The 23,207-nt window shown below is 54.3% G+C and overlaps 1 protein-coding gene and 1 long non-coding RNA gene across 7 annotated transcripts in view; one reads left to right on the top strand and one right to left on the bottom strand.

Moving 5' to 3' along the window:
- The window catches only part of Sh3pxd2a (SH3 and PX domains 2A), a 197,209-nt gene that overhangs the window by 85,717 nt on the left and 88,285 nt on the right, over positions 1-23,207 (top strand). For 4 of the 6 annotated variants that reach the window (XM_003474945.5, XM_003474944.5, XM_063244642.1 and 1 more), the window contains 2 exons: positions 7,674-7,750; positions 15,624-15,715. In XM_003474945.5, coding sequence (XP_003474993.1) covers positions 7,674-7,750; positions 15,624-15,715 — 169 coding nt within the window. Of the gene's footprint in view, positions 1-6,988; positions 7,008-7,673; positions 7,751-15,623; positions 15,716-23,207 lie in introns of those variants that run through there. The other 2 variants (XM_063244641.1, XM_063244640.1) reach the window with 1 other exon arrangement.
- Positions 6,349-14,031, bottom strand: LOC134475198 (uncharacterized). The gene is made up of 2 exons (XR_010046218.1): positions 13,818-14,031; positions 6,349-7,014 (listed from the first exon to the last, which is right to left on the bottom strand). It is a non-coding gene; the product is annotated as an uncharacterized LOC134475198 (long non-coding RNA).

Here is a 23,207-nt window from a genome sequence, read left to right as displayed (position 1 = left end):
AACAGACACGCGCGGTGGACTAAGTTATGCTGCCACACTCAGCTTTAGTCCAGGGCAGAGTGACATGGAGACCGAGGAAAGTTACTTCTGAGCCAGTTTCTTACCCATGGTCATGGGACTTTGAAAGCTGGAGTCTGTGAGGAGCGGGAGCTGAGTCTTACTTTTGTCTTCCTGGAGAGAGCAAAGTCCAGAACAGGACTGTCTAGGTTAAAGCCACATACTGCCCCTTTGCTAGCTATGTAGCCCAGGGCAAGTTACCCAGCCTCCATGTGCTTGTTAGGTGGAGATGGTGGTGTCTGTGTTGTTGGGCTGTTCTGAGGAAAAAGTGAATTAGTATTTGTAAATGCTTAGAACAGTACCCAGCACATAGTAACCTTATGCACATGTTTATTAAAGAAAGAAACACATTGCCCTGTCCCCTGGGCCTGGGGTGTGACCTGGAGCATTACAGCTCCCAGCACGCGTGTTGCATGAGTGAGTGAGTGAGCATCTGCCTGCCTCCTAGTAGCGCACACGGATGCCGAGCCCGCCCAGACCCGGAGCAGCTCCGAGAGCTGCAGGTGGCCCCTGCAGCACACGGACACTGAGGCCACTAGACCCGGACCCCAGGCTGGGCTCCCAGCATTGTGCTCTTCCTGTCTGTCCACTGGCTTTTCTTAGTTTCGGTGACTTATGTCTGAAATGCCTGGGAGCACCTTGGTCAGCACAACCCAAAATGTGGGTCTTCTGCTATGTGGGCTAGGGGTGCTGGCGCCGCCATCAGGCCCTGAGCCCCGAGTCAGAGCAGGTACCTTTGCTCCCCACTCCGTCCCACCCCACCGGCTGCCTCAGCTCCAGACTTTCTCCCAGGCCATCAGAATGCAGTGTCTGCAGGCAGAACTGGTGAAGGAGAACAGAGGGTGCCTACTTCCACCCTGCCAGGCCAGCACCCCAGGGCGTAGGAATAACCATCCCACTCTTGTTTGCACAGCATTTTGTGGCTCGGGAAGAAATCTTGCACAGTCTCATCAAATCCTTTCCAGACCACGATGTAGGCAGATGCTCATTCACTCATGCAACATGCGTGCTGGGAGCTTCACAAAGAAGCACTCCAGCAGGTCTGAAAGGGGTCATGTCCTCACGAAGAAAAATCGTGCCTCGTGGCCTCGAAGGCCCAGTAAGCTGGGTGTTTCTGAACCTGCAAATTCTGTGCTTCTCTTTGCTCAGGGTGGCCCCTGAAATCCACTCTGCCACTGTTCTTTTTCTTCTTGCACTGCAAGCCCACAGTCTGGTAGCCTGCCAGCACCCCACACACTGCGCCGTCCAGTCACTCTGAGCTGATTTTGCCACCCAGATGTACGTGGTCTTTCCAGTCTCTGGACCTTTGCTCAGACTTCTCCTTAGCCTGGGTCATCCTTCCTGCTTCCTGTGCCTGGCTTGTCTCTACCTTCTCCAGATCTGTGTCCCCCATCAGTGTCCCATCTCGGCAGACACTTGGCAGCTCAGGGTCCACAATTCATGTCCTTTGGGACAGCAGGGACCCTGTCTGTACTGGTCACCATCACATCCCAGTCCAGTCCTGACACTTAGAATGGACAGAATGAGTGACCTCACTCATGAGGTTGAGGCCATGTTGAGATTTCTTTCAGGGAAGGCAGGCAAGAGAATATATGGAGAAAGGAAGGACATCACAGAAGAACAAAGAATGTATACCTTCAGTCTGCCTGAAGAAGGAGACTTCCACCAATGGCTAGTGTGTGACCTTGGGCAGGTCTCTCAGGTTTTCTGACCTTCACTTACCCATCTATAGAATGGGAATATCGACTATACCCAGTATCTATATCATGGATTGTTATGAAGATCTGTGTGAGATGAATGGAAAACATACAGCACAGAGCTTTGCACAGATCGGGTGCTTTGTGCATGTTCTGTCCTGATAATTTCATCACACCCACAAAGATGGGGAGGCAGAGCCCCAGGAAATACTGAGGAGATGTGACTGAGCAGAGCTGGTAGTCTGGGCTCAGTTCTACCAACAGAGCTGAAGCTCAGGAAAAGCAGGCTTGGGAGACAGCGTCCATGCTGGGACAGCCAGGCAAGCTGGCCCCCTGGCTGGTGGGCCAGGCCTGTGGCTATGAGGCCATTTTCCATGAACCTCTGCCTAGAGGGAATTTTCTTCTGTGTCCAAGCATCAGCAGAACAAGTGCCTTTCAGGTCATGGTAGAGCTGGGACAGCCACTGGCCTGCCCCAAAGCCCTTCACCCCCTCGAGGTAGGGCTTCTATGCACCCACCTGGCCCCCACGCTGTAGGCTAGGCCAAAGAGAACAGCTGCCAGGAAGTTCTGCCCAGCCTCCCAGCGCCCCCTTTCCTGTGGGCAGCTCCCAGCAGGGAGTAGTGGAGGCTGCTGAATGGCCCCTTTATCCCTGGGCTCCCACAGGGCGGGTGCTGAGCCAGTGCTGAGCCCCTGCCCTTGACGCCCACGCCTGCGTGGGGCATAATGGCTTGGCCCCAGTGCCAGCTCTGGGTTCAGTTAAGCAGTTCTGGCCCCACTCTGTCTGGCCCTAGAGGATGAGTCTACCCCTGGTCCCAGCCCGCATGAGTGTGGGGTGAGCTGCATTTGCTGGCACCTTAGAGCGTGTGTGTGTGTGTGTGTGTGTGTGTGTGTGTGTGTGTGTGGACGGGATGTCCCAGAGCAAGACTGACACAGCACACATCAGTCTCAGTGTGGCCCTGGAACACTGCCGTTGACCTCAGGACTCCTGTGTCCTATGCTGTGGAAACCTGGGGAACAGTGGTCAATAAAATCATTGCAGATGGTGGCAAAGTCTGGGAGGGAAAAATTCCAGGTCTGGCAAGGAGCTGGGAGAAGCCAATGCCTCCCCAGTGTGGCCACATTTCACTATGTGGAGATCCATAGCCTCAAAGGGGTGAGCCATGCAGGGGCAAGGGAGTGCAGGGCTCCTGAAGAGGAGGCAGTGTGACCCCAGGGAAGAGAAGGGGTGGCCTGGGCCCTGGGGTGCGATGGCAGAACTCAAATTGAGGAGAAGTTCAGCCCCTGTCTGGCCCCAGGGCGTAGGAAGGATTGGATTTTACTGTCAGTGTCAGGACAGTTGCTGGAAGCTTCGAGTAAGTAAATATTATCCCGCCACTAGTTGGAAAGTGGGTCGTTGGTGGAACCAGAAGAGTGGTTGAGATCTGTCTTACTTTTTACTCATTGCTGAGACAAAATACCCAACACTCAAAATGAAGGGAGGAAAGGTTTATTTCTTATAGTTCTTGGAGGTTTCAGTCCATACTCAGTTGGCTCCAAGGCAGGGTGGCCTCAGAAGGATAAGAAAGCATAGATAGATGCGTGGGTGGGTGGGTGTGTGGATGGGTGCGTGGGTGGCTGGTGGATGGATGGACAGATGGAAGGGTGGATGGATGGATGGCTAGGTGGACAGGTGTGTGGTGGATGTATAGGTGGAAGGGAATCACTGCGTACTGAATAGCATCCCAGGTGGTGGAAGAGGCAGGGAAGAGGCATAAACATATGTGCATGGATACTGTGGTGTATCCTGAAAAGGAGCACTACCAGGAGTGGACCAGCCTGATCAGACCCAAAAGCTTATAAGCCTATCCCTGTCCCATCACCCAGGAGCCAGCACATCTTACCCCCCCCCCCCACCACACACACACACTACCTACCGGTGCTCACCTGCATAAGAACACACACCCAGGTTGTGGAGAACCGTCTGGGGCTAGGTGCCCCCTGCCCACAGTTCTGTGTCTAGTGTTTCTGCTTCTCAGGTCTCTGGCCCCCGACCCTCATGGGGTCCCCTATGTGCCACTTTTCACAGAGCCCTGGAGGCCATGGTTCACCTAGGGACTTTGCTGTTCTTGTCTCCCCCACTTACCAATCCAGTGCCAGTTCATCCTTTTGGCTCTGGAGCTCACACAGTCTGAGCCCAAAAGAACCCTCTGGATTCCCTGTCATCACTCCCTGAGCTGGGAACCCCTACACTGATATCATAGCTCAGCCACTGCATGGCTGTGTGACCACGGACAGCTCTGACCTCCCTGAACGACCATCTCCCCCTGGACAACATTGGCCAGGGATATTGGATTAACTGAGAAGGGCCAACGGGACCCCCTGAGCAAGTACTCAATCAGCGTGCCCTTGGCTGTTGCCACCACTCATTGTCCCCCTCCACCCCTCCCAAGCCCACCACCTGCAGGGATGCATCTCAGAGCCTCTGAGGGAACAGAATGGAGCCAGGATCCAGATGAGAGCCAAAGGTCTCTGCGGAGGACACATCGCCTATGAGGTCGAGTGGCTCTTCCCTGGCCCGGGTGGGACTTGAACCCAGCACTCTCACTTAAGGCCTGCTCCTTCTGAGCCCAGCCCCAAGTGGCAGGAAGACGGACGCCCCAACACAGACACTGCCAGGCTCCTAGCTTTCTTCTCCACTTCCAGGAATGAGTTAAGGCCAGCCCTGCCTATCATCTGCCTTACGATGCTTATCATATTACTGGGGCAGCATCCTCCTGGCTTTGAAGCCTGTGGCAGAAGCCAAGCCCTCCCCCACAAAGGGGCTGCTGTGATTTATAAGCTGTATTTAATGTCCCATGGTCTCAGCCTTCTTAATGAGAATTTTCATCTTCTGTTCTCTCTCCCTCTTAATACAGTCACAGCATGGCTTTCTGTGTGCAGTTTGGATTCCTCACAGAGAAGTCAAGGCTGTAGAGCCCCTCCCAGACCTGCCCCCACTGGCGGACTGTCCCAAAGGACCCCCAAAAGAAAGCATTGCTCCTGTCAAAACAGACAGGGATTGGCCCAGGCAGGAGTTTTCCTCTGACCTCGCCCCTAAGCAGCAGGTCCCCTGGCCTTGTGCAGGGGCCTGAAGACCCCACACCAGGGTCCCAGGGCTTCATTTGCAGCAGTGAGTACACGGGACCCATGGGGCCCTGCTCAGGGCAGGGTGGAGCAGAGTCAGGGAGCCCCCACCCCGCCTCGGCCACCCCGCCTCATCTGAACTCTGCACTCACTGAGGTCTGCAGTGTTTCTTTGCCCTTTTCTTCTTAACTAGTTCCATCTCCGTCACTGCAACAGGAGTGATATCCACATCCCCAGAACACAAGGATCAGCCAGAAACATGGCCAGCCTGTGGGTGCGAGGGGTCTGTTTGTCTGTCTGTCTCCTCCTTCCCATGTGGCCTCTACCCCATCAGGTTGGTGGCCTTCCCCCGGTGTCCCCTATTTCTCAGTCAGCTGTGTCCCTGGTCTAGGCCCACCAGCTCCTGCTGGCAAGCAGCCAGCCCCAGTGGATGGCCTGGACCCCAGGTCCTTGCCAGGCCCAATGAGGGTCTTCTCACGCCGAGATATGTTTGGACCCAGCTTCCCCATGCCTGCACACACACGTGCTCCTGTGGTGTGTAGGCAGGAAAGCGACAGGCATCCAAAAAAGGGGAGGAGGCTAAGAGGCAGGGAATTCCAAGTCTGTGACATCTCCCCCAAGCAGAGCAGCCCTCGCCAGTGTCCTGATAAGTCACCTTTTATCTCCTTTCCCAAGAGGTGCCTGGCAGAGTTTTGTCCCAGTGATGGTGATACATGTAGTCTGCAGTGCAGACCGTCTGCAGGAGGTGGCCGGCTTCCTGATTCTGGAGAGTGTCGAGGGCCGGAGGACCCCAGCAAGAGGCTCTGGAGGACAGTGAGCCAGCCAGCAGCTGCTGTATGCCAAGGCCATGCCCTGTGGGGTGTGGGGCAGACAGGAGGATGAGCCACAGACCGTGGGCTCGGGGGAGGCTCGTTGCCTGTGCTGTGATGTCCTTAGCGTTCCACGGGCTGACTGAGAGGGGCTGGTGGCCTGTGCCATGGTGATGAGGAGGTCACAGATGGCTTCAGCAGCTACTTTTGTGCCTCTATCCAGCTCTGGTCCATTCCCTTCTGCTTGCCAGCACTGATGCTCTGGGGCAGCCTCCAGTGACCAGCAGGACACAGGTAGAAAAACACTCTGATCTTCCTCCCAGCCTCAGGAATCCCCTCTCTGAGGTACTCTGCTTCCTCTCCTATATTCCCCAACAGGGCTGAGCTCCAGTGGCCCCCAGAGCGACTGCCCTGGTCATTGTCCTGTCTCTGCCCCACCTCCATTCGCCTTCTCCTCTAATGACACCTTGGGAATGCCTCCTGTGGCAACCAGCTGCACACAAACGCTTGTTTCTGGGGCTGCTTCTGGGGAAGCATAGACATCAAGCCAGGGGCCTTTGTTATACTTCTCATGGGCCGGGCAGAAGCAACCTGAGCAGGGTGACATGCAGCCTGCACTTCTACACACACATGATGGAAATGACCCTAACAGGTGACACAAGTTACCAAACGGTTTCTCCAACTAGTTTAAACAAATGAGAGATTTTTATTGTTTCTCACGAGAGAAAAGTACTGGAATGACCTTGGGTTCAAGAAGAGCTGTATCCAGCTGCTGAGAAATGTCCCAGGCATCGGCCCCCAGCCCTCTCCTGGCTTGGCTATTACACCTTTCAAGAAGCATTTATTGAACTTACTGTACTCCAAGTGCAATCATAAGTGTGGCCACTAGAGGCGTCAGCTTTCTCTGGGCCGGAATGCCATATCCAGTCACTTCCAATCCAGGGAGAGGCCTCGGGACTGACCTTCAGTGGCCAGGACGAGGTCCTTTGCACAACCCCAGGCAGCCAGCATGATGCTCGCTGATTAAGCTACGTGGTTGTGTAACCTTACTGTAAGGGGTGTGATTAGCTTCCTAGGACCGTGAGGACTGACAGTGTAGGAATCTTCCTCCAGTGATGGGCTGGAACCACAGATGTGTATTAGGGCTCTAACTGAGCACTTCTGACTCCTCCAGCTCCTTGGGTCCTGCGATGGTCAGCAAAATGCAGCCAGTGCTCACAATGCTGTGGGTATTCCGGAAAGTGGAGAATTACTCCCATCTCCTTTGCCCGAGGAAGGACTTCTGCAAGGGCACGTTGTCACTGGTGGACATTGGTGGCCACTGGACGCAGAAGTCAGTTGTGTAAGGCCTTAAATATCAAACCAATAAGTTTAGATTCTAAATTTAACAGGCTGAAAAGGACTATGCATTGATGTATCTGTCACGATTGGATGTGACCAGAGCTGTGGCATTTCCTGTGAGACTTGCCCATGTCTATAGAGAGATACTTGGCTGCTGTGTACACAGAGAAGCCAGGGCACAGTCAGGCTGGGGAAGCCATAATCCCTTGGCCTAGGCTTGAGCCCGCCCTGGAAGTAGCCACCCACCTGAACAAAGACTGGGAATTCCTGCCCAGCTGGCAGAAATGAATGCTGATTTCTCAAGGAAGGATGGGCCTGAAAACAAAACATAGCAGGTGGGTTGGGCCGCTCTTCATGTGTGAGCTCATTTAGGAGCCACGCCTGCGTCGGGCAGTGATCCTGCTTTAGACCGAGATAAGGTGACTCAGCCAAGTCATTCATAGACGCCCAAGATGGCAGCACCCAGAGAGAGGCCTTGGGCCCTCAGACTTGGGCGCCTCCTGTCCCCCAGTAGAGGTGACTGTTCTTCTCTGGGTTTTGGGTTTTGGTTCTTTAACAGTGGACAGAGGTGGCAGTGGCCAGTGGCCAGCTAAGATGCTGAGGCCAAGGAGAAGGAAAAGGGACGCTTTAGCCTTAATCACCCAGCTCATGAGACTCTGTCTTCCAGGCAAAATCCTCTTCCGGAGAAGCCACATCCGGGATGTAGCTGTGAAGAGGCTGAAACCCATCGACGAGTACTGCCGGGTAAGTTTGTCTGGGGTGAGGAGGGACACCTCGCCCGAAGGTGTGCCTATCTGCATAACAACCTCTTGAGGACCGGTGTGTCCTGGCCAGTAGGCTCAAGTGAGTGTCCCTTGGGGAGCGGTCATCCCATGGCCGGGCCGCCTGCTGGGACATAAGGGCTGTGAATTCACAGCTAGCACTCTGCTGCTTTCTGGACCTGTCCATGTTTACAAAATGCCATTTCCAGTCACTTCTACCAGCTTGGGAGCTAAGTTAAGGCCTCATATTGAAGGGATTTTTGTGTGGTGTTTTTCTGGATATAGAACCATTTTTTTGAATTCCTTTTGGGCTCTTGTAGTCAGTTCTGAGTTCAGTGGCATCTGGAATGCACATCCATTTATTCACATAAGTCTTGATAGATGCAGATGTTCACATATGCATATTTACATATGTAAATGGTCTCCCTCCCTCCTCTGTTCTGTCTCTGTCTCTCTCTCTCTCTCTCTCTCTCTCTCTGTCTCTCTGGAAGACATAGGTGTGACAGCACTGTCATGAACCAGAGCCCGGGTGTCCTTTTGCTTTGAGGGGTATTTGGGCACTCTGTTGTTAACTTGCAAGGCTATAGGTCTGTATCCTCAGGCTGGCCACACTGCCTGGGTTCGATCCCTGAACTTGGGCCCGTTACTTGGCTTCCTGGAGCTTCAGTGTTTGTATCTGCACAGTATAGAGGGGAATATTCCCCTTGCGGCAGGTGGCCAGGGGGCTGGAGTGAACTGAGATGTCAGATCCCTGTGCACCGTCTGTTTCAGAGGAACCATTCAGCAAGTGCTTTGGGTTATTATTCAAGGCACAAACATTTGTATTACATAAACAAAGAAGCTTAAAAACACATAAAGAGCTGGAGGTGTTTCAGTGGCAGAGCTCTGGCCTCCCGTGCTCAAGGCCTGGGCTCAATCCCCACCACCAAAAAATAAATGAGTGAATGAGTGCAAATAAAAAAGTACAAGGGCAGATAAGATAAGCAAATAAGTAGAACAGCAATGATTTAGCATCACCGCTGTGTACCACTGGCTTTAGTAGAAATAGAATTTCCTGGTGAAATGTAGCCTCCTGCACAGTGTACCTCGCACTTCTCGGGGAGTTGAGCCTGCTGTCAGGTGTGGGCAGAGTCTGGCTGTTAGCATGAGGAGAGCTGGAGTCAAATCCGGGCCACAATTCCTAGCTGGGCCCTTGAGCAAATGGCTTTACCTCTTGGAGCCCACTTCCCTCGTCTGCAAAGAGGGGATAGAGAGGATGGTCTTTGGGGGCTAAGGGAGAGATGTTCAGTGCTTTGTCCTTATGTATATCTGTTACCTCTTAAGGTCCGTTGCTACTCTAATATTTTGTAATTCTGAACTATTATGCTTAGCAGTAGAAGTATTGAAGCCAACCTGCTAAGTTCATTAACTGACATCCACCAGCCTCTGCGAAGCCTGGCGCTCCCACTTGCTTGCCGGTCAGCAGAAGGGCACGTTACTCCCTGCAGGGTCTCCTCATCCTAATGTTGCCTGGGGAATGAACTCCCCTGAGCGGGCTGTCCCTCTTCCTCAGATCAATAGCATTTTTCACGTTAAGGAACATTTGCTGTTTCTAGTTAACTCGATGGCTATTGCCTAAGCTTTGATTTCTCTTTATTCCTTTCCTAGGAAGTTAAATAGGTGAGCAAAGCTAGTGAAGAAAGGGCAAAGGCTGGAGGAAGCCTTTTTCCATCTGGGACTTAGAGCTCAAATCAGCCTCGGCCTCCCAGCACTGGGGAGCCCAGGGCATCTCCCTTGGGCTCCAGGATCAGTGACAGCGGGTCTCTGGGGATAAGGCTTTGACCAGGACTCCTGAAGGCTCTGGGGCTCCGGGGCATTGCTGGTGGTCGGGGGAGTTGTGTGGGTGTGACCCATGGGCAGAGGGGCCTCCTAGCATGATTAGCAGACAGGAGCTCCCCGGCATCTGGCTACCTCACTGTCCACTGGCTTTCTGTCTCCCAGACAGGAACTTACTCTGAGAATGTTGTGGAGTGGGGTGGGCAGTACAGACTGACATTTAATTCTGCTGAACTAAAGAACTGAGATCTGTGGTCCAATTGTCCAAGAAACCTGCTGACCTCACAGTGATCAGTGGGATGAGCCTGCGGTCGTCTGTGGTCATTGCCACCCGCACTGCATCTTACAATTCGGCTTCCAGACAAATCTATGCACACAGGACACCACTGTCCACTGTGGCCAGCTTCACAGCCTGTGCCCTATGTGTCCTTCCCATGCTTCCCATGTCTCCCCCTTCCTGGAAAGTACACTGCCCAGAGCTTCTGGAATCCCCACTTGCTCTCTCTCTTGCATGTCCAGCTCCATTTAGGTCCACTCGTGCTAGGCAGTACTGACCTGGGCTAGGATAAAGTGGAGGTCAGCTGCACCCAAAACTGTGAGGCTGCTAGTGTGGAGTGGGTTCAGATGTAGGAAATCCAGCCACACAGAGGTTGTCCCCAAGGACTGCTGCTGGTCAGTCTACCCTCACCGGTCAACTGTCCCTAGCCTAACTCTGGTTTCTCAGCCCAAATATCAAGAATAACTGTACACATATATGGAGTAGATTGGATCAGCATCATGGAAAAAATACTAGACGGTGGCCGGGCAGTTGTTTCATGTGGCGCTTGAGGCCAGGTGTCTAACAAAAAGGGGTTACAAAGGCATTTTTTTAAAACTCTGTAGATTAGTTTAATGGGCAGTGTGGTTGTGTGGTTCCTATTTAATAGTTCTCAGGCTAGCAGACTAACAATATGTGACTCCATTTACCCCATTCCTGTGGGTAATGCACATACTGGCAGCTTCTCCTGGGGATGAAATAAGTTATCCCAGTGTACAGCGTGTCTGAGAGGGGGGACCTGTGAGAATGGCCAGCTCACCCTGCACACTGGGACATTTAAATCAGGCCTCGTTTCTTGGTGACTTTTCTGCTGTGTTAAATGCTGGCGTATCTGTCCTTCCCTCCATTCACATTTGCTTTCAGGGGTGGGGGCTGAGTGTACTCAGATGGGCGCAGGAAGCCTGAGACCACCCAGAATCAGCACTGAGGGCTGTAATCGCCTCCTCACCTCCCAGGCTCACACCCTTTCAGCCCCACAGGCTAGTTTCCAAACCTGGGTCGTTACATGGCAGGGAACCCTAAGTCCTGATACTCATGTATCAATGGGATTTTTCTCAGCCCATCACTGGCAGTCTGCTCAGGGAGGGTGACTGTACTCTTGTGGCCCTTGTTCTGAGGATGACGGGGCCAGCAGTATGGCTAATGGGTGAGACCGAGGCACAGGCAGTCTGATTGTTATCTCTTGAGTACTCTTGTCATCAACAAAGCCTGGTTAGTAGTTAGTCTCCCTAGCAGACCCAGGAAGGGTACTGCCAGCCTAGGAGAAAGTGGGTCACTTCCCTGTCCTCCTGAGGGCCAGTGGGGATATGTGGACAAAGGCCCTGACCCAAGGCCTCTCCCAAAATTTATTATCCTGTGAAGAAGTGGATGGCTGAGGATGAGTGACAGTGAGGATGGTGGGTACTATGAGTGACTTGAGCTGGCTGGCCAGGTGGGGAGAAAAACATCTCTGCAAAATGCAGGGAGAATGACATGCAGAAGGATCAATCTGCGTAATTCAATTAAGGTAGCAACTGAATTCTTTTTGGAAGCTGTTGCTTCAGTTTCTGATATGTAAATTTTTGTGCCCTGGGGACTCATAGCCTCTTACTTTGAGGCTCATACCCAGTTGACATTCCTGGAGCTGAGTGGCTCTAACATCCTGCTGTGCTCATATCTTTCACAGAGAGCACTCTATAAGGAAACAGGAGATTGTCAGAATGGCCCGGAAGATTTCATACTAGCACTTCAACTATCCTTGTTTGCATTGCTTAGAGCCCATTGAAGAGAGAAAGATATACCATAGCCAGCTCTGTGCATATCAGTACATGGAAATAAGCCTCCATTTAACTAAGCTCTGGTTCTGCATTCAAGAAGAGGTGCCCATGTTGTCTTCTACAAGTCTCAAGGGGCAGGAGCTAGAGACCCAGGGGCAGTTTAGCAGTAGCTGATGCCAAGCCCAGAGGATGCTCTCAGCGCCCCTCCTTGGCCCCTTCACCCAGGCGCCAGCCACAGCCCATGTCTCCAGACCTCCTCCTGCCTACTCCAACTCAGCTTGGCAGTGCCAGGGCACTGAGGTCAGGCAGGGACCTCCCACAGGGACCTACGCAGGGCACGAGGTCATGCCCATTCCAGTCTTTGCCTAGCCTAGTGCCAACAGGACCCCCGACCCCTGAGTCGGAGCCCTGTCAGAAGCGGACTCATCAGGTTGACTGACAGAGCAGATAAATGAATGCACCACAGTGGTGCTGTCTGGATGCTAGAGCTGGGGGGCCTCCCAGAATGCCTCTGACCTGAGTATACCTCCCTGTGTCCCACAGGGCATCACCACAGTACACACCTGTGCACAGCACTGGAAGTCATAGCCAGCAGAGAGTCAGACAGGACAGGGTCTTAGACTCAAACACCAGAGGCAAAATTATGCTGTTTACTAGCCATGTTGCCTTGGGGAATTTCTTCAGCCCCTGCCTTTAGTTCCTCCTATGGGAGTCACAGTTATGCTCTGCTGTTAGCACTGATGGGATATTATGTGAGTCAGTGTGCTGCTAATAGGATGAGCTGTTAACTACTAACAGGATGTCCTAAACCAGCCTAAACCAAGTCTAAACCAGCCTAAACCAAGTCCCTGCAGGACTTCCTAGATATTTTGATATGCTAATGAATGTGGTGGTCCCCAAAGCCAGAACAGGAGTCCTTCAAAGCACCGTGTCATGTGTGCCCATGGGGTTCAGCCCCCATCCTTTTTTTTTTTTTTTAAGCAAGGTCTCACTGAGTCACTAAGTGCCCAAGCTGAGCTTGAATTTGCAGTCCTCCTGCCTCAGCCTCCTCTAATGCTGTGAATTACAGGCATGTGCCACCATGCCCGGCTGACCCAACAAATACATAACTGCGGGGCTAGAATTAGAATTGAGGTCTTCTAACTCCCATCCTGGTGCTCTTTCTGTTGTGCGTCACTGCTCTCTCCCCAGTTACAATGACAGAAGTAGCAGTGAAGTTAGAAAAGGTAGCAGTCGGGGCTGGGGATTTGGCTCAGTGGTAGAACGCTTGCCTAGCAAGCTGGAAGCCCTGGGTTCGTTCCTCAGCACCAAACCTGAAAAACAAAAAACCCATAAAAAAAAAACACAAAAGAGAAAAGGTAGCAGTCACTCAGTGTGTATCAGCACCAGGCACGGAAAGCTGGTGGCTGCCGTGCTGGAGCTGCCACACAGAGCTGAACGGGCAGGGGCTGCATTTGTGCCACAAAGCCCGCTGGGTTTGAGATTCCCACTTCTGGCTGTTGTTGCTGGCACTGCCCCAGGGACAGACTGCTCAGCACCAGCCTCTCCTGCCAGACAGTTTGGGCCAGAAGTGGCCTTTGGCGTCAGCTCTGAGGGCAGCTACTCTGACCCGAGAGCCTCTTATCCGTCTGAAGTTGGGACAGGCCCTCCAGATGGCCGCCTGTGGGCCCCCTGTTAACTGAAGACGCACAGTCAGTCCCCCAAAGCCCTCTTTGTCTAAGGCACTCATGGCCCGGCTTGAAGAGCCCCTCTGTTCCCCTTGGGGCCAGATGATCCCGGCCCAGCTGAGTCCAGGGAGAGGCGGTGCCAGCAGGAAGGGCTCTGGCACTCCGGGCTGGTGAAGGTGCCTCTCCGGCCCCATCACCACCTCCTGCCTTGGGAGAGGTCACTGGCAGCTACCCTGCACTCTGGGGACCCATCCTGGTCTCCTCGGCCTTCCCACCAGCGCATGCCTGCCTTTCTTCTCCCCTTCACATTTTCTCTCCCCTCCTGCCTTTCTGCATGCCTGACTGTCTCCCTCAGTTTATCCTCTTGTTTCCCCACTTCCTGAGGGAAAAAGATGAGTTCCGTGAAATCTTGAACCCTTCAGGGACAAGCCCCTTCTGTCCTACATTCTGGTCCTACATTCTGAGCGTGGGGCTAGGGTTCCCTCAGTGACTGACCTGTGGTTTCCCAGCTCCAATCCCCAGCTTCATCCTCATCATCACAGGTGGAGACGGTGCTGTCTGTCTCTAGGAAGCTGCAGGGGCACAGGGGGTGGAGCTGTGTCCTCCTCACCTAGCAACGGCAAGGCATAGTCCCCTGCCCACACCCGAGAAGCTCTTGCTATTGGCAGATGACTTGAGGGCAGTGCCCGGCACATACTCACTGCTCCAAAAGCATTATTTCCCTCCCTTTCCTGGGTGCTGACAGGATGTGACGTGCCAGGGACCCCCCAAGATCCACGGGCTCTAGGAGGAACCGGAAGCTGCAGAGGCCTGGGCTTGTTTGGCATCCGGAGGGGCCTCCTGGCAGGAAGCCTGATTCTGGATGATAAACCAGTCTAGAGAGGGGTGAAGCCAGGGCTCCCCATCCTCAGCATTCTAAGACCAGATGCACTTACTTATTCATTTGCCTTCTTTCCACGTCCCCCTGCTCTCAAGTGTTGGGCTTCTGAACACCAAAGCCCTGTTCCTGTTCCTCTCTTCATTTATCTGTATTTCATTGTCTTCATTCATTTTTTTTCTTCTCAGACTGGGGATTTACACTGAGCTCCACCCCAGCCCTTTCTTATTTTTTGAAGCAGGGTTTTACTAGGTTGCTAAGTGGCCCGTACTGCGCTCAAACTTGCAAACTTGCATGGCTCAGCCTCCAGGGTGCTGGGATTTACAGGTCTGCGCCACCATATTTGGCTCACTCAGGGCCTCTTTAGTGTCCGGCACCCTGCTGGGATCAGGGACACAGGACAGACCAGGGTGTGTGTGTGTGTGTGTGTGTGTGTGTGTGTGTGTGTGTGTGTGATGCTTATGTTCATATCCTCTTTCCACACCTGGTGGGAGCCTCTGTTTCCTCACCAGCAGGATGGGGACGGGGCCATCGCAAGATGGCCACGCTGAAAGGACCCCGAAGCTGCTGTGTCAGGCATTGCCCATCCTCCAAGCACGTGACAGGAACTCGGCTTCTGACTGTGCTATCTGTCCCAGCTTACTGTCTCCTCCTGGCTCCAGCCTGGGCTCCCTTACCCTGTCCCGCAGCCTCCTCTGAGCAGCCCCTGCCTGCCTCCCTTCTCTGCACTTGGCCCACGGTGACCTTCACCCAACTCCTGCCCACCTCCCCCAGTTCTTCCTGGCTATCCTTCAGAACTCAGCTTCAAAGATTCCTTCTTGAAACCTCCAACCGCCCCCATAGCACCCTGTAGCATCGGCAGCAACGATGGGTTTGTCACTACACAATGTGTTGTAGGGTAGGCCGGGGCCTCCGGGTGTCAGAATTGGGCCTCTGGTGCCTGCAGATTGGCTGATGGGAGGCCAGTAGGAGGAGGCCTCACACTGTCAGGGTGGGGATCTTAGAGGATTTACTCTGGGTAGGACAGATTCCCGCAGAGCTTTCATAAATCTCAAGGGCCCTGAGACCTAGCTTTTGTTCATGGGCTATTGATTGTTCTGTTCAGTTTGTTGACTTGCTAATATTCACTGGGTAGCTAATAGTGGACTGATTGATCTTTATTAGCTGTTTTGTTCGTTTACTGATTAACTGTGTAGTTGATTGTTTGTTTTTTTAGTTGAGATGGATGGATAGGTAGATGGATGATTGTTTCATCAGTTAGCTGCCTAATTCGAAGCTGAGTTGTTGCTGGGGCTGTTGGGTGGTTGGCTGATTGTCTTCCATGCACAGTCCTTGAACTTCCCATCACACCAGCCCAGGCTGGCTTCGTTTTCCTGTCCCCAGATTTGTCACGCCTCATACCTTTTCTTCCTGTCTTTCCCCAGGCACTCATCCGGCTACCTCCTCACATTTCCCAGTGTGATGAAGTCTTTCAGTTCTTTGAGGCCCGACCTGAGGATATCAACCCCCCAAAAGAGTGAGTAGCGGCTCAGGCTTGCCCCTTGGAAGGTGTGGGCCAGCCAGGGCAGGGTGCACTGCTGAAGTAGCAGGTGTTTTGCCACAAAGGCAACTGACTGCTTTGGTCCCTGTGAGCAATCTCCGCTCTCTGCATCGGCTGATTACCTGGGCCTCTGCATCAGCACCCATCGGCTGAGCTTTCCCAGGCCTCTGGCTCAAGCAGTGGAGAACCACACAGCAGTCCCAGAGTTTCACGAGTTGCTGAGACAGTAGAGCACAGCTTCTCATTTAAGGCCCTGTGATCTTTGTGGGAGGTTGTTTTGTTTTACTTTTGAGACAGGGTCTTGCTATGTAGTCCAGGCTGACCTTGAACGTGAAAACTTGTGTGTAGCCCAATCTGACCTCAAATTTGTGTTCCTCCTGCCTCCGCCTCCCCAGTGTGGGGGTGATGGGCATGGGCCACCATGCTTGGCAAGGTTCTGTGATCTCTGACCATTTCCCCAACCTCTTTGTACCTCTTTTTTCCCAGCTCTAAAGTGAGATAGTGCTTAGCACATGAGTAGGCAAGAGGGCTCCCTGAGACAACCCGGTCAGTTCTGTAGGCATGTGGTCAGCAGTTGTCCAGGGAAGGCTGCAGGACAGAACTGACTGGAGCACAGCCTGTGGAGCACAGCCTGGCCCTAGCAGGGATGGATTGATTGGAAAGCATCTAGTCCCTAATCACCATAATGACAGAGGCTCACCACTAGTCTGTCAAGCAGTAGGCCTAAGAAAAGGAATCCCTCCAGCCCTGAGGTGGACCAGAAGCCCAGGAGGTGGCTGGGTCGTGGGCAGTTTTGAGAGCGCTTGTTGCCTGACCCTGACACTATCTCCACTGCCTGAGACCTGCCGTCAGGGACCTGGCTCCAATTCCGAGTATGCTCATTCTCTGTACAGGGCTGGGCCCACGGGCTGCCTATGTCAGCCAAGTGCCCACCCTGCTGTCTTAGTTACTTTTCTCATTACAAAATACCCGAGACCAAAGTTAAAGGAGGAGAGGTTTAGTTAGCTCACAGGTTTCAATCCATCATCAGTTGACTCCAAGCAGGGTGGCACTGCAGAGGAGAGACAGTTCATGGTGGGCCAAAATAGCAAAGCAAGCAAGGGATGACCACAGCTCTTCCTATCCCTTTCATCTTCCCCAGGCCACTGAGGGTGGGCGGCACTCACACCCTCCCTCCTAGCACCCTCAATCCTAGCATTGCACCATGAATCAATTCCAACCTCACACACGTGGATCCAGCCACCTCTGAAAGAGCCCCATCTCTGACTGTATGAGGCTTTAGGGGACATCTGGACACAAGCCACAACACCCACCATGTCCGGGCTGTGCACATTTTCCCGGTCACAGTACATACCCCTCCCTCCATTCTGAAATGTAAACACAGATCAGATAACTGCATACTTTGACTCTGTGGTGACTGTGGAGAGGTTTATCAAGTTATCAAAGCCTCTGGACTTCATTGAAATTTTGCAGATAATCCCCAGTGTCTTTCAAGAGGGCTGTGCCCCTAGAGAATTCCTGGGGCTGGGACAGGAGGCCGCCTTCCTCTGCCCTCCTTCAGGAAGACAGGGTCTGAGACCTGAGGGGACGAAGAGGGCAGCAGTCCCCACTTGACCCCTGGCTGGAAAGCCAGCCCATCTGCCCCGATAGTGGATGCTCCTGGAGATGGCTAGCCCTGCACAGAAAGGGGGCTCCTCCCAGATACCTGATGGGCTTGGTGCAGGGTAGCCCCTGAATGACCTTTCTGGGGGATGACTCTCCCTCCTGTGACCATGAACACTGACCCGACGCATTGCTTCCAAGTGCACAACAATGCTGCTCCTTGTGGGCCCTGGCAGATGCCAGCTTGAGTGTTCCTAGAGCATGAGTCCTTTGCTTCACGCCCAACCCTTCAGCAGACCCTGTGGGCACTTCCCTCATTGGCCTGGCCAAGGTGGAACCATGCTGCACCCCCACCACACCTTCTGCTCTGTCTCGTTGGTTCTCCTGCCTTGCTAGGATCAGATCAGGTCGCTCTAGTCACTGAGCTCAGGGCCTGCCCCTCCCTCTGAGCACGTCCCAGGTCCCCCCAGTTCTCACCATACCTGCCAGCCTGCCCTGCCCTTGACTGTCACTTAGAAGCCCCAAGGAAGCCGTCCCCCATCCCACATCTTCCAGACTTTGCTCAGTAACTTCTCTGAGGTCGGCCCCGAGTCCCTGCTGCAAATCCCCTAGCAACTGCTCCTGGCTTCCTGCCTTTACACTCCCATGCCACTGCCTCACATCTGGCCTGTTTACTAACTCCAATAATTAAAATGTGGGTGTCCCCCCTACATTAATGTTCTGGAGTCTAATACCTGTGCAGGAGTGTTCACAGATGGGCCTTGGGGGGATGATTGAGTCACGAGGGCTCTACTGCCACAAATGGGATTAGTGCCCTTAGAAAAAGGTCTCAGCCCAGCTACTTGGGAGGCTGAGGCAGGGTAATTGCAGGTCCCAGCCCTGCCTGGGCAACTTAGTGAGGCTGTGTTTAAATAAAAAGTAAAAAAGGCTGGAGGTGTAGCTTAGTGGTAGAGCACCCCTAGATTTGACTCCAAGTACCACAAACACACAAGAGGCTTGACTGAGCCCCCCGGACCTTCTACCGAGTCAGAACACAGCTAGAGAGCTCTGTCCACTGGGAAGGGACTGAGGCCGCCCCAACATCTGCCAGTACCCTCTGTTATTAATAAACAAGCTGGTGAAAGCTGCTGCCCTGGCAGCCTGAGCAGATGACACTGGCTGCTGTGTGTGGCAGTCCCTCCCCCTGGAAGGCAGGCAGGCTCCAGAGGGGTAGCATGTGGGCCATTCAGCTCACAGCTGTGTCCCCACACTGAGGGTCCTGTGTGGCCCAGAAAAGGCCTTTGGGAGGATATCGCTTGGGCTTCGTCATTTCTCACCTGGTGAGCGTGCCAGGGTGTTTTGAGGGAGGGCAAGGCTCAGAGCGATGAGGTACTGCCCAGAGTCACCAGAGAGCTGGCTGGCGAGGGGCAGGCAGGCTGGCTCTGGGTCAGTGGTGGCAGCCACAGCCCAGGCCCCCCTGGCCTCATGGCTCAGGCCACCTGTCATTTCATAGGCTCCGCAGCCAACAGGGCAGGTGGGGGCCCAGCCTCCCTCCACTAGCTGTGTTTCCCTTTTGTGGATGGTGCATGTCTTAGTCCACTGGAGCTGCCACCATGAATACCAGAGACCAGGCAGCTTGAAAGTCCTAGAAACTTATTGCTCAATCTGGGGTCCAGGAGTCCTAGATCAAGCTCCTGGCAGACTGAGTGTGGCCAGGCTCCTGCTTCACGGGTGACCGTCTCTGCAGTCCCCTTCCCATGGTGAAAGGAAAACAGGCACCCGGGGGTCTCCTGTATAATATGCCCGTCCACCCATGGGTGTTCCACCCTCACAGCTGAAGCACCTCCAGAATCCCACCTCCAGAAGCCACCATCCCGGGGAATTAGGAGCTCATGAGTTTGGGGGGAGATACAGACACTGGCATTATGTTGCCTTGTCTGCAGGGTAGGGACAGTCACAGTCCCTGCCTCTGAGGCTGTGCAAGGGCAGCACCTCCACACACAGGAAGTGCCCGAGCAAGCCTGACCAGCTGAGGCCAAGGGCAGCCCCAAGTGAAGGTACCTCGAGAGGCAGTGCAACCCACTCCCATGCACATGCCTGCCACCCCTTTGAGTGCCACCAAAGACTGGGCTTCCCACTTCTTTTTGCCTTTGCTGCTTTCTACTGTCAGCTCAAACTAGGGGCCCAAAGGTACACATCATTAGTGGGGAAACTGAGGCAGGGCCCCTCTGTCTCCCTCTCACTGGGCCTTCTGCCAGCCCACCAAGGGTTGTAGCCCGTGCATACTTCTTACTCCTTGCCTCCGGGCACATGGCGGGTCCACTCGGCCCTCCTGCCCTGCTCAGCTCATTCCTTCCTAGTCAAGGAGCCAGGATCCTGATTAAATTCCTGAAATTTCGAGGGGGTAGAACCTTGCTAAGCTGGTTTTTGTTCTTTGCCCCAGAGCCCCAGAGTCACCGTCTGCTGTGACCTAGAACAATGCCCCAGTGTTCAGAGGGATCTGGAGAAGCATGTGGCCCCCGGCCAGATCCAACCCATCCTCGTCCAAGCCTGTGCAGGGGGCCACGTCCATCTGGCCAGGGGTTCGAGCATTCTGGGAAAGCCCTGCCCCAAGCATCCCTGCCACCTGCCCTGTCCTTGGGACATAGGGACAGACAAAAGTGGAGGCTGGCCCAGGAGGAGGCCAAGACGGCCTGAGCCTTGGGCTGGGAGACTGGGCCTGAGCAGTACAGGTGACCGAGAGTGGATGTGGAGGACCGAGCAGGGCTTCCCAGGAAGGAGTCTGTGTAGGCAGGCACTGGGGGATGGGGTAGGGATGAAGGCAGACCCAGGAACCCCACTCTCTTAGGGGATTCTGCACCCTCCCTTTCATTCACAATGTGGGGGCTGTTCAACCCCCACAGCTGGACCAGCTTGTAAAGGAAGGGAGTCTGGGAGAGAAGGGACAGGTCTTGCCTTTTCGTGGGGAGAGCAGAGCCAGGAGGACAGAAGGAATTGTCTGCTGTGCCTCAGCCCAGCAGGAAGACAGCATGACGACGGGCAGCACTGAGAATCTGGGGTGCTCCGGCACCCCCATGTTCTCATGCCCAGCAGACAGAGCCTCAGCTGGCTCAGAAAGCAAGAGCTTAGTGAGAGTCCAGGTGGTCAGGTGACCAGCAGCCTGGCCTCGGGTTGGTGTGGCCTTCCCTTCCCTGTAATCTGCACAGAGTCATTGCTGGGTGCTGAGAAGGTGGACACAAGATGTGTGTGAAGCCCAGAACAGGCGACACATTCCACTGCCCGCCTCTTCCCAGGAGGCACGTGGGAGCCGTGGGAGAGCCCCAGAGAAAGCCTGAGTCTCCGCTGGGGCCTCCCTTCCCTCGGCAGGTGTTCACAGAGCCCCCGATGCATGCCAGGGCTTGATGCTCAGGCTGCCATTGTGTTGAAACTTGAACTGGGCTCATTAACTACAGGAACAGCAGGTAGCACCCAGCTGTGCTCATGGCCATGACCACGAGTGGGCTTCTGCTCTTGCCTTGGCCCCCAACTGTCCCCATGCTGGCAGTACCACCCGGCGGACAGTGGGGGGTGCACAGGGCTATCATAGATGCTCAGAGAGACTTGTACCCCTTTCCCTGTCCTCCTCTGTGCCCATCCCCGGCTGGGCACAGAGTGTCCGCTCAGGGTGGGCTGAGGGACAGCAGTGGCCTAGCTGGGGTGAGAGCTGCCCTAACCCTCAGCTCCAGGGCCCTCCAGGGCTGCTGCTGGCTACGGGTGAGGCCGCCCCCTCCAGTTCTGCTTCCAGACACCCGTTGGCCTTCACATCCCTGGCTGAGCCCGGGCACCAGGGGACTAGGAGTGGGGTAGAGAGCCAGACCCTCGCTGTCCACTTCTCCACACCAGCTGACCAGACTGTGGGCCCCACTGTCCCCACCACCACCACCACTGGCTACTGTACAGGCAGCCTCTTTGTGTTGATGGACGAGTGGCAGCTGGCTTGAGAGAGGCTGCAGGCAGAGCGGGGGACGGGGAGGGGTTGTGAGACTTCTGCCCTCCCTACCCTGGCCCCTTCAGCCTGGGTAGGCAGGTGGCAGGAGAGTGCCCACAGGAAACTGTGCCCAACCCACTTAAAAGGCCCGCCAGCCCTGCGAGCAAGGACCATGGTGGCCTGGCCATCACCTGGGTAGGCAAGCCTGAGGGAAGCAGACTTCAAGCCACCAGCCTGGCTTGGGCTGCTGGAGTGGAGGCCCATGGAGCCAAGTCCAGATAGAGGGGATCCCTGTTCTCGAGGACACATGAGCTTGCTTTCCCCTTTGGCATTGCTGGAGTCCAAGGGTAACCTTCACCCCCTGCCTCCATGTCCCTCTCCCCAGGTGGCTTCTCCTCCATCGACCACAAGACACAGAGCCCAGCCTAGGTTTACAGCTGCATCCAGTGGGGAGGTCTGTGATCATCAGCTGCCTTTGTGTGTGCATGTGGTTCTGGAGACTGAACCATGCTGGGTTTTCACACTGCGCTGCACTCTAAGCCCACCCTCTTTCAGACAGAGTCTCTAAGTTACCTAGGTAGCACTCAAACTCAGGGTCCTCCTGTCTCAGCCTCCTTCATGCTGATGTGCCACCACACCTGGCTTCCTTTGAGCATTTATTGGGCATCAGGGTGAAAGTGCATGGCTGTGGTCCTGAATAGCGCCCACTCCCACTCATGAGGGCTGCTGGTCGGAGTGGAGGGAAGCACACCAGGGCTGGCTCATGCTGGAGCCCAGCTCTTCTCCCACCTTCTGTGAGGCCTGGTAATCATTTAGCCTCTCAAAACCTCAGTGTACTGCCTGGAAAATAGGCTCATAGCAGTGAGGAAGGTACTACCTAGTATAGGACACCAGGGGAATAGGAAGCTCCCCTGGGAGTGTGACTCAGGCAGAGACAGCTATTTGAGAGGTATGGAGGCAGCGTCCAGGCTGGAGGGCATCGTGGATGCTGCAGCTGATCCGGGGTTGAAGGAGATTCCAGGCACACAGCATCCAGGGTCAAGAGTGGACCTGATGGCTAGGGGCAAGGGGGCTGGACACACTGCAGAGGGCAGTGTGACCCTACCCCCTTCCCAAGGAGGGAAGTATAGGCTCCTCTGTCCCTGGGTCTCTGGGAAGCCCTTAGCTCATGGGCTCCATGTATGTCTGGCTCCACTGGGTGGCAGGATGGGGTATGACAGCCTTGCTGAAGCCTGCGGGTTTGGCATGCTGGGCCTGAGGAGGTGGTGCTGGCCCTGAGCGCAGGTTAATGCCTTGTCCAGCCATTGGTGCATGCCTGTGAGGCTCATGGTCCTCTCCAAAGATCAGAAAGCTTTGGCTCACACTGGTGAGAGAGCTCTTGGCTTGGAAGTGTCCAAAGCTGCATTTAGGTCTAACCTTCCAACGCCAAGTCTCACCCCAGAGACCACGGCTGAGTGCCACCCAGAGAGCCATAAATCAGGGCACATGCAGAGGCTTCAAGCTGCACAGTCCAAGCTGCCACAGAGGGGCTCTTTGGTGGATGCGGTTGGAGGTGCAGGTCAGGAGGAGATTTTCTGTTTTTCCAAGCAGCTTTACTAATGTATAATTGTATAGTGTAAAATTGAGTTGTCTGAAGCGTCCAGCTGAGTCAGTGAGTATTAGCACACTGACAGTTTGCAGTCATCACCACCATCCAGTTTCAGAAAACTCCTGCCACCTTGGAAGGATCCCAAAGGGAGGAGTTTTTTTTTGTTTTTTGTTTTTGTTTTTTGTTTTGAGAACTGGGGACTCAACCTAGGGCCTCTGCCTTGTGCTCTACTGCAGTCCTCCCTGACTCGGCCTCCCAGTGTGCTGACGTCAGGCAGGTCCCATCTGCCCAGCAATGGTTTCCGTTCTTTCCAAGCAGCAGCATCTCTCTCC

The sequence above is a fragment of the Cavia porcellus genome, unplaced genomic scaffold, assembly GCF_034190915.1.
Source record: "Cavia porcellus strain 051 isolate PalLab524CR breed Dunkin Hartley unplaced genomic scaffold, mCavPor4.1 scaffold_2, whole genome shotgun sequence".
NCBI classification, from domain to species: domain Eukaryota; kingdom Metazoa; phylum Chordata; class Mammalia; order Rodentia; family Caviidae; genus Cavia; species Cavia porcellus.
Note: the sequence above shows the minus strand (reverse complement) of the source record. Positions and strands in the feature narration are given on the sequence as shown.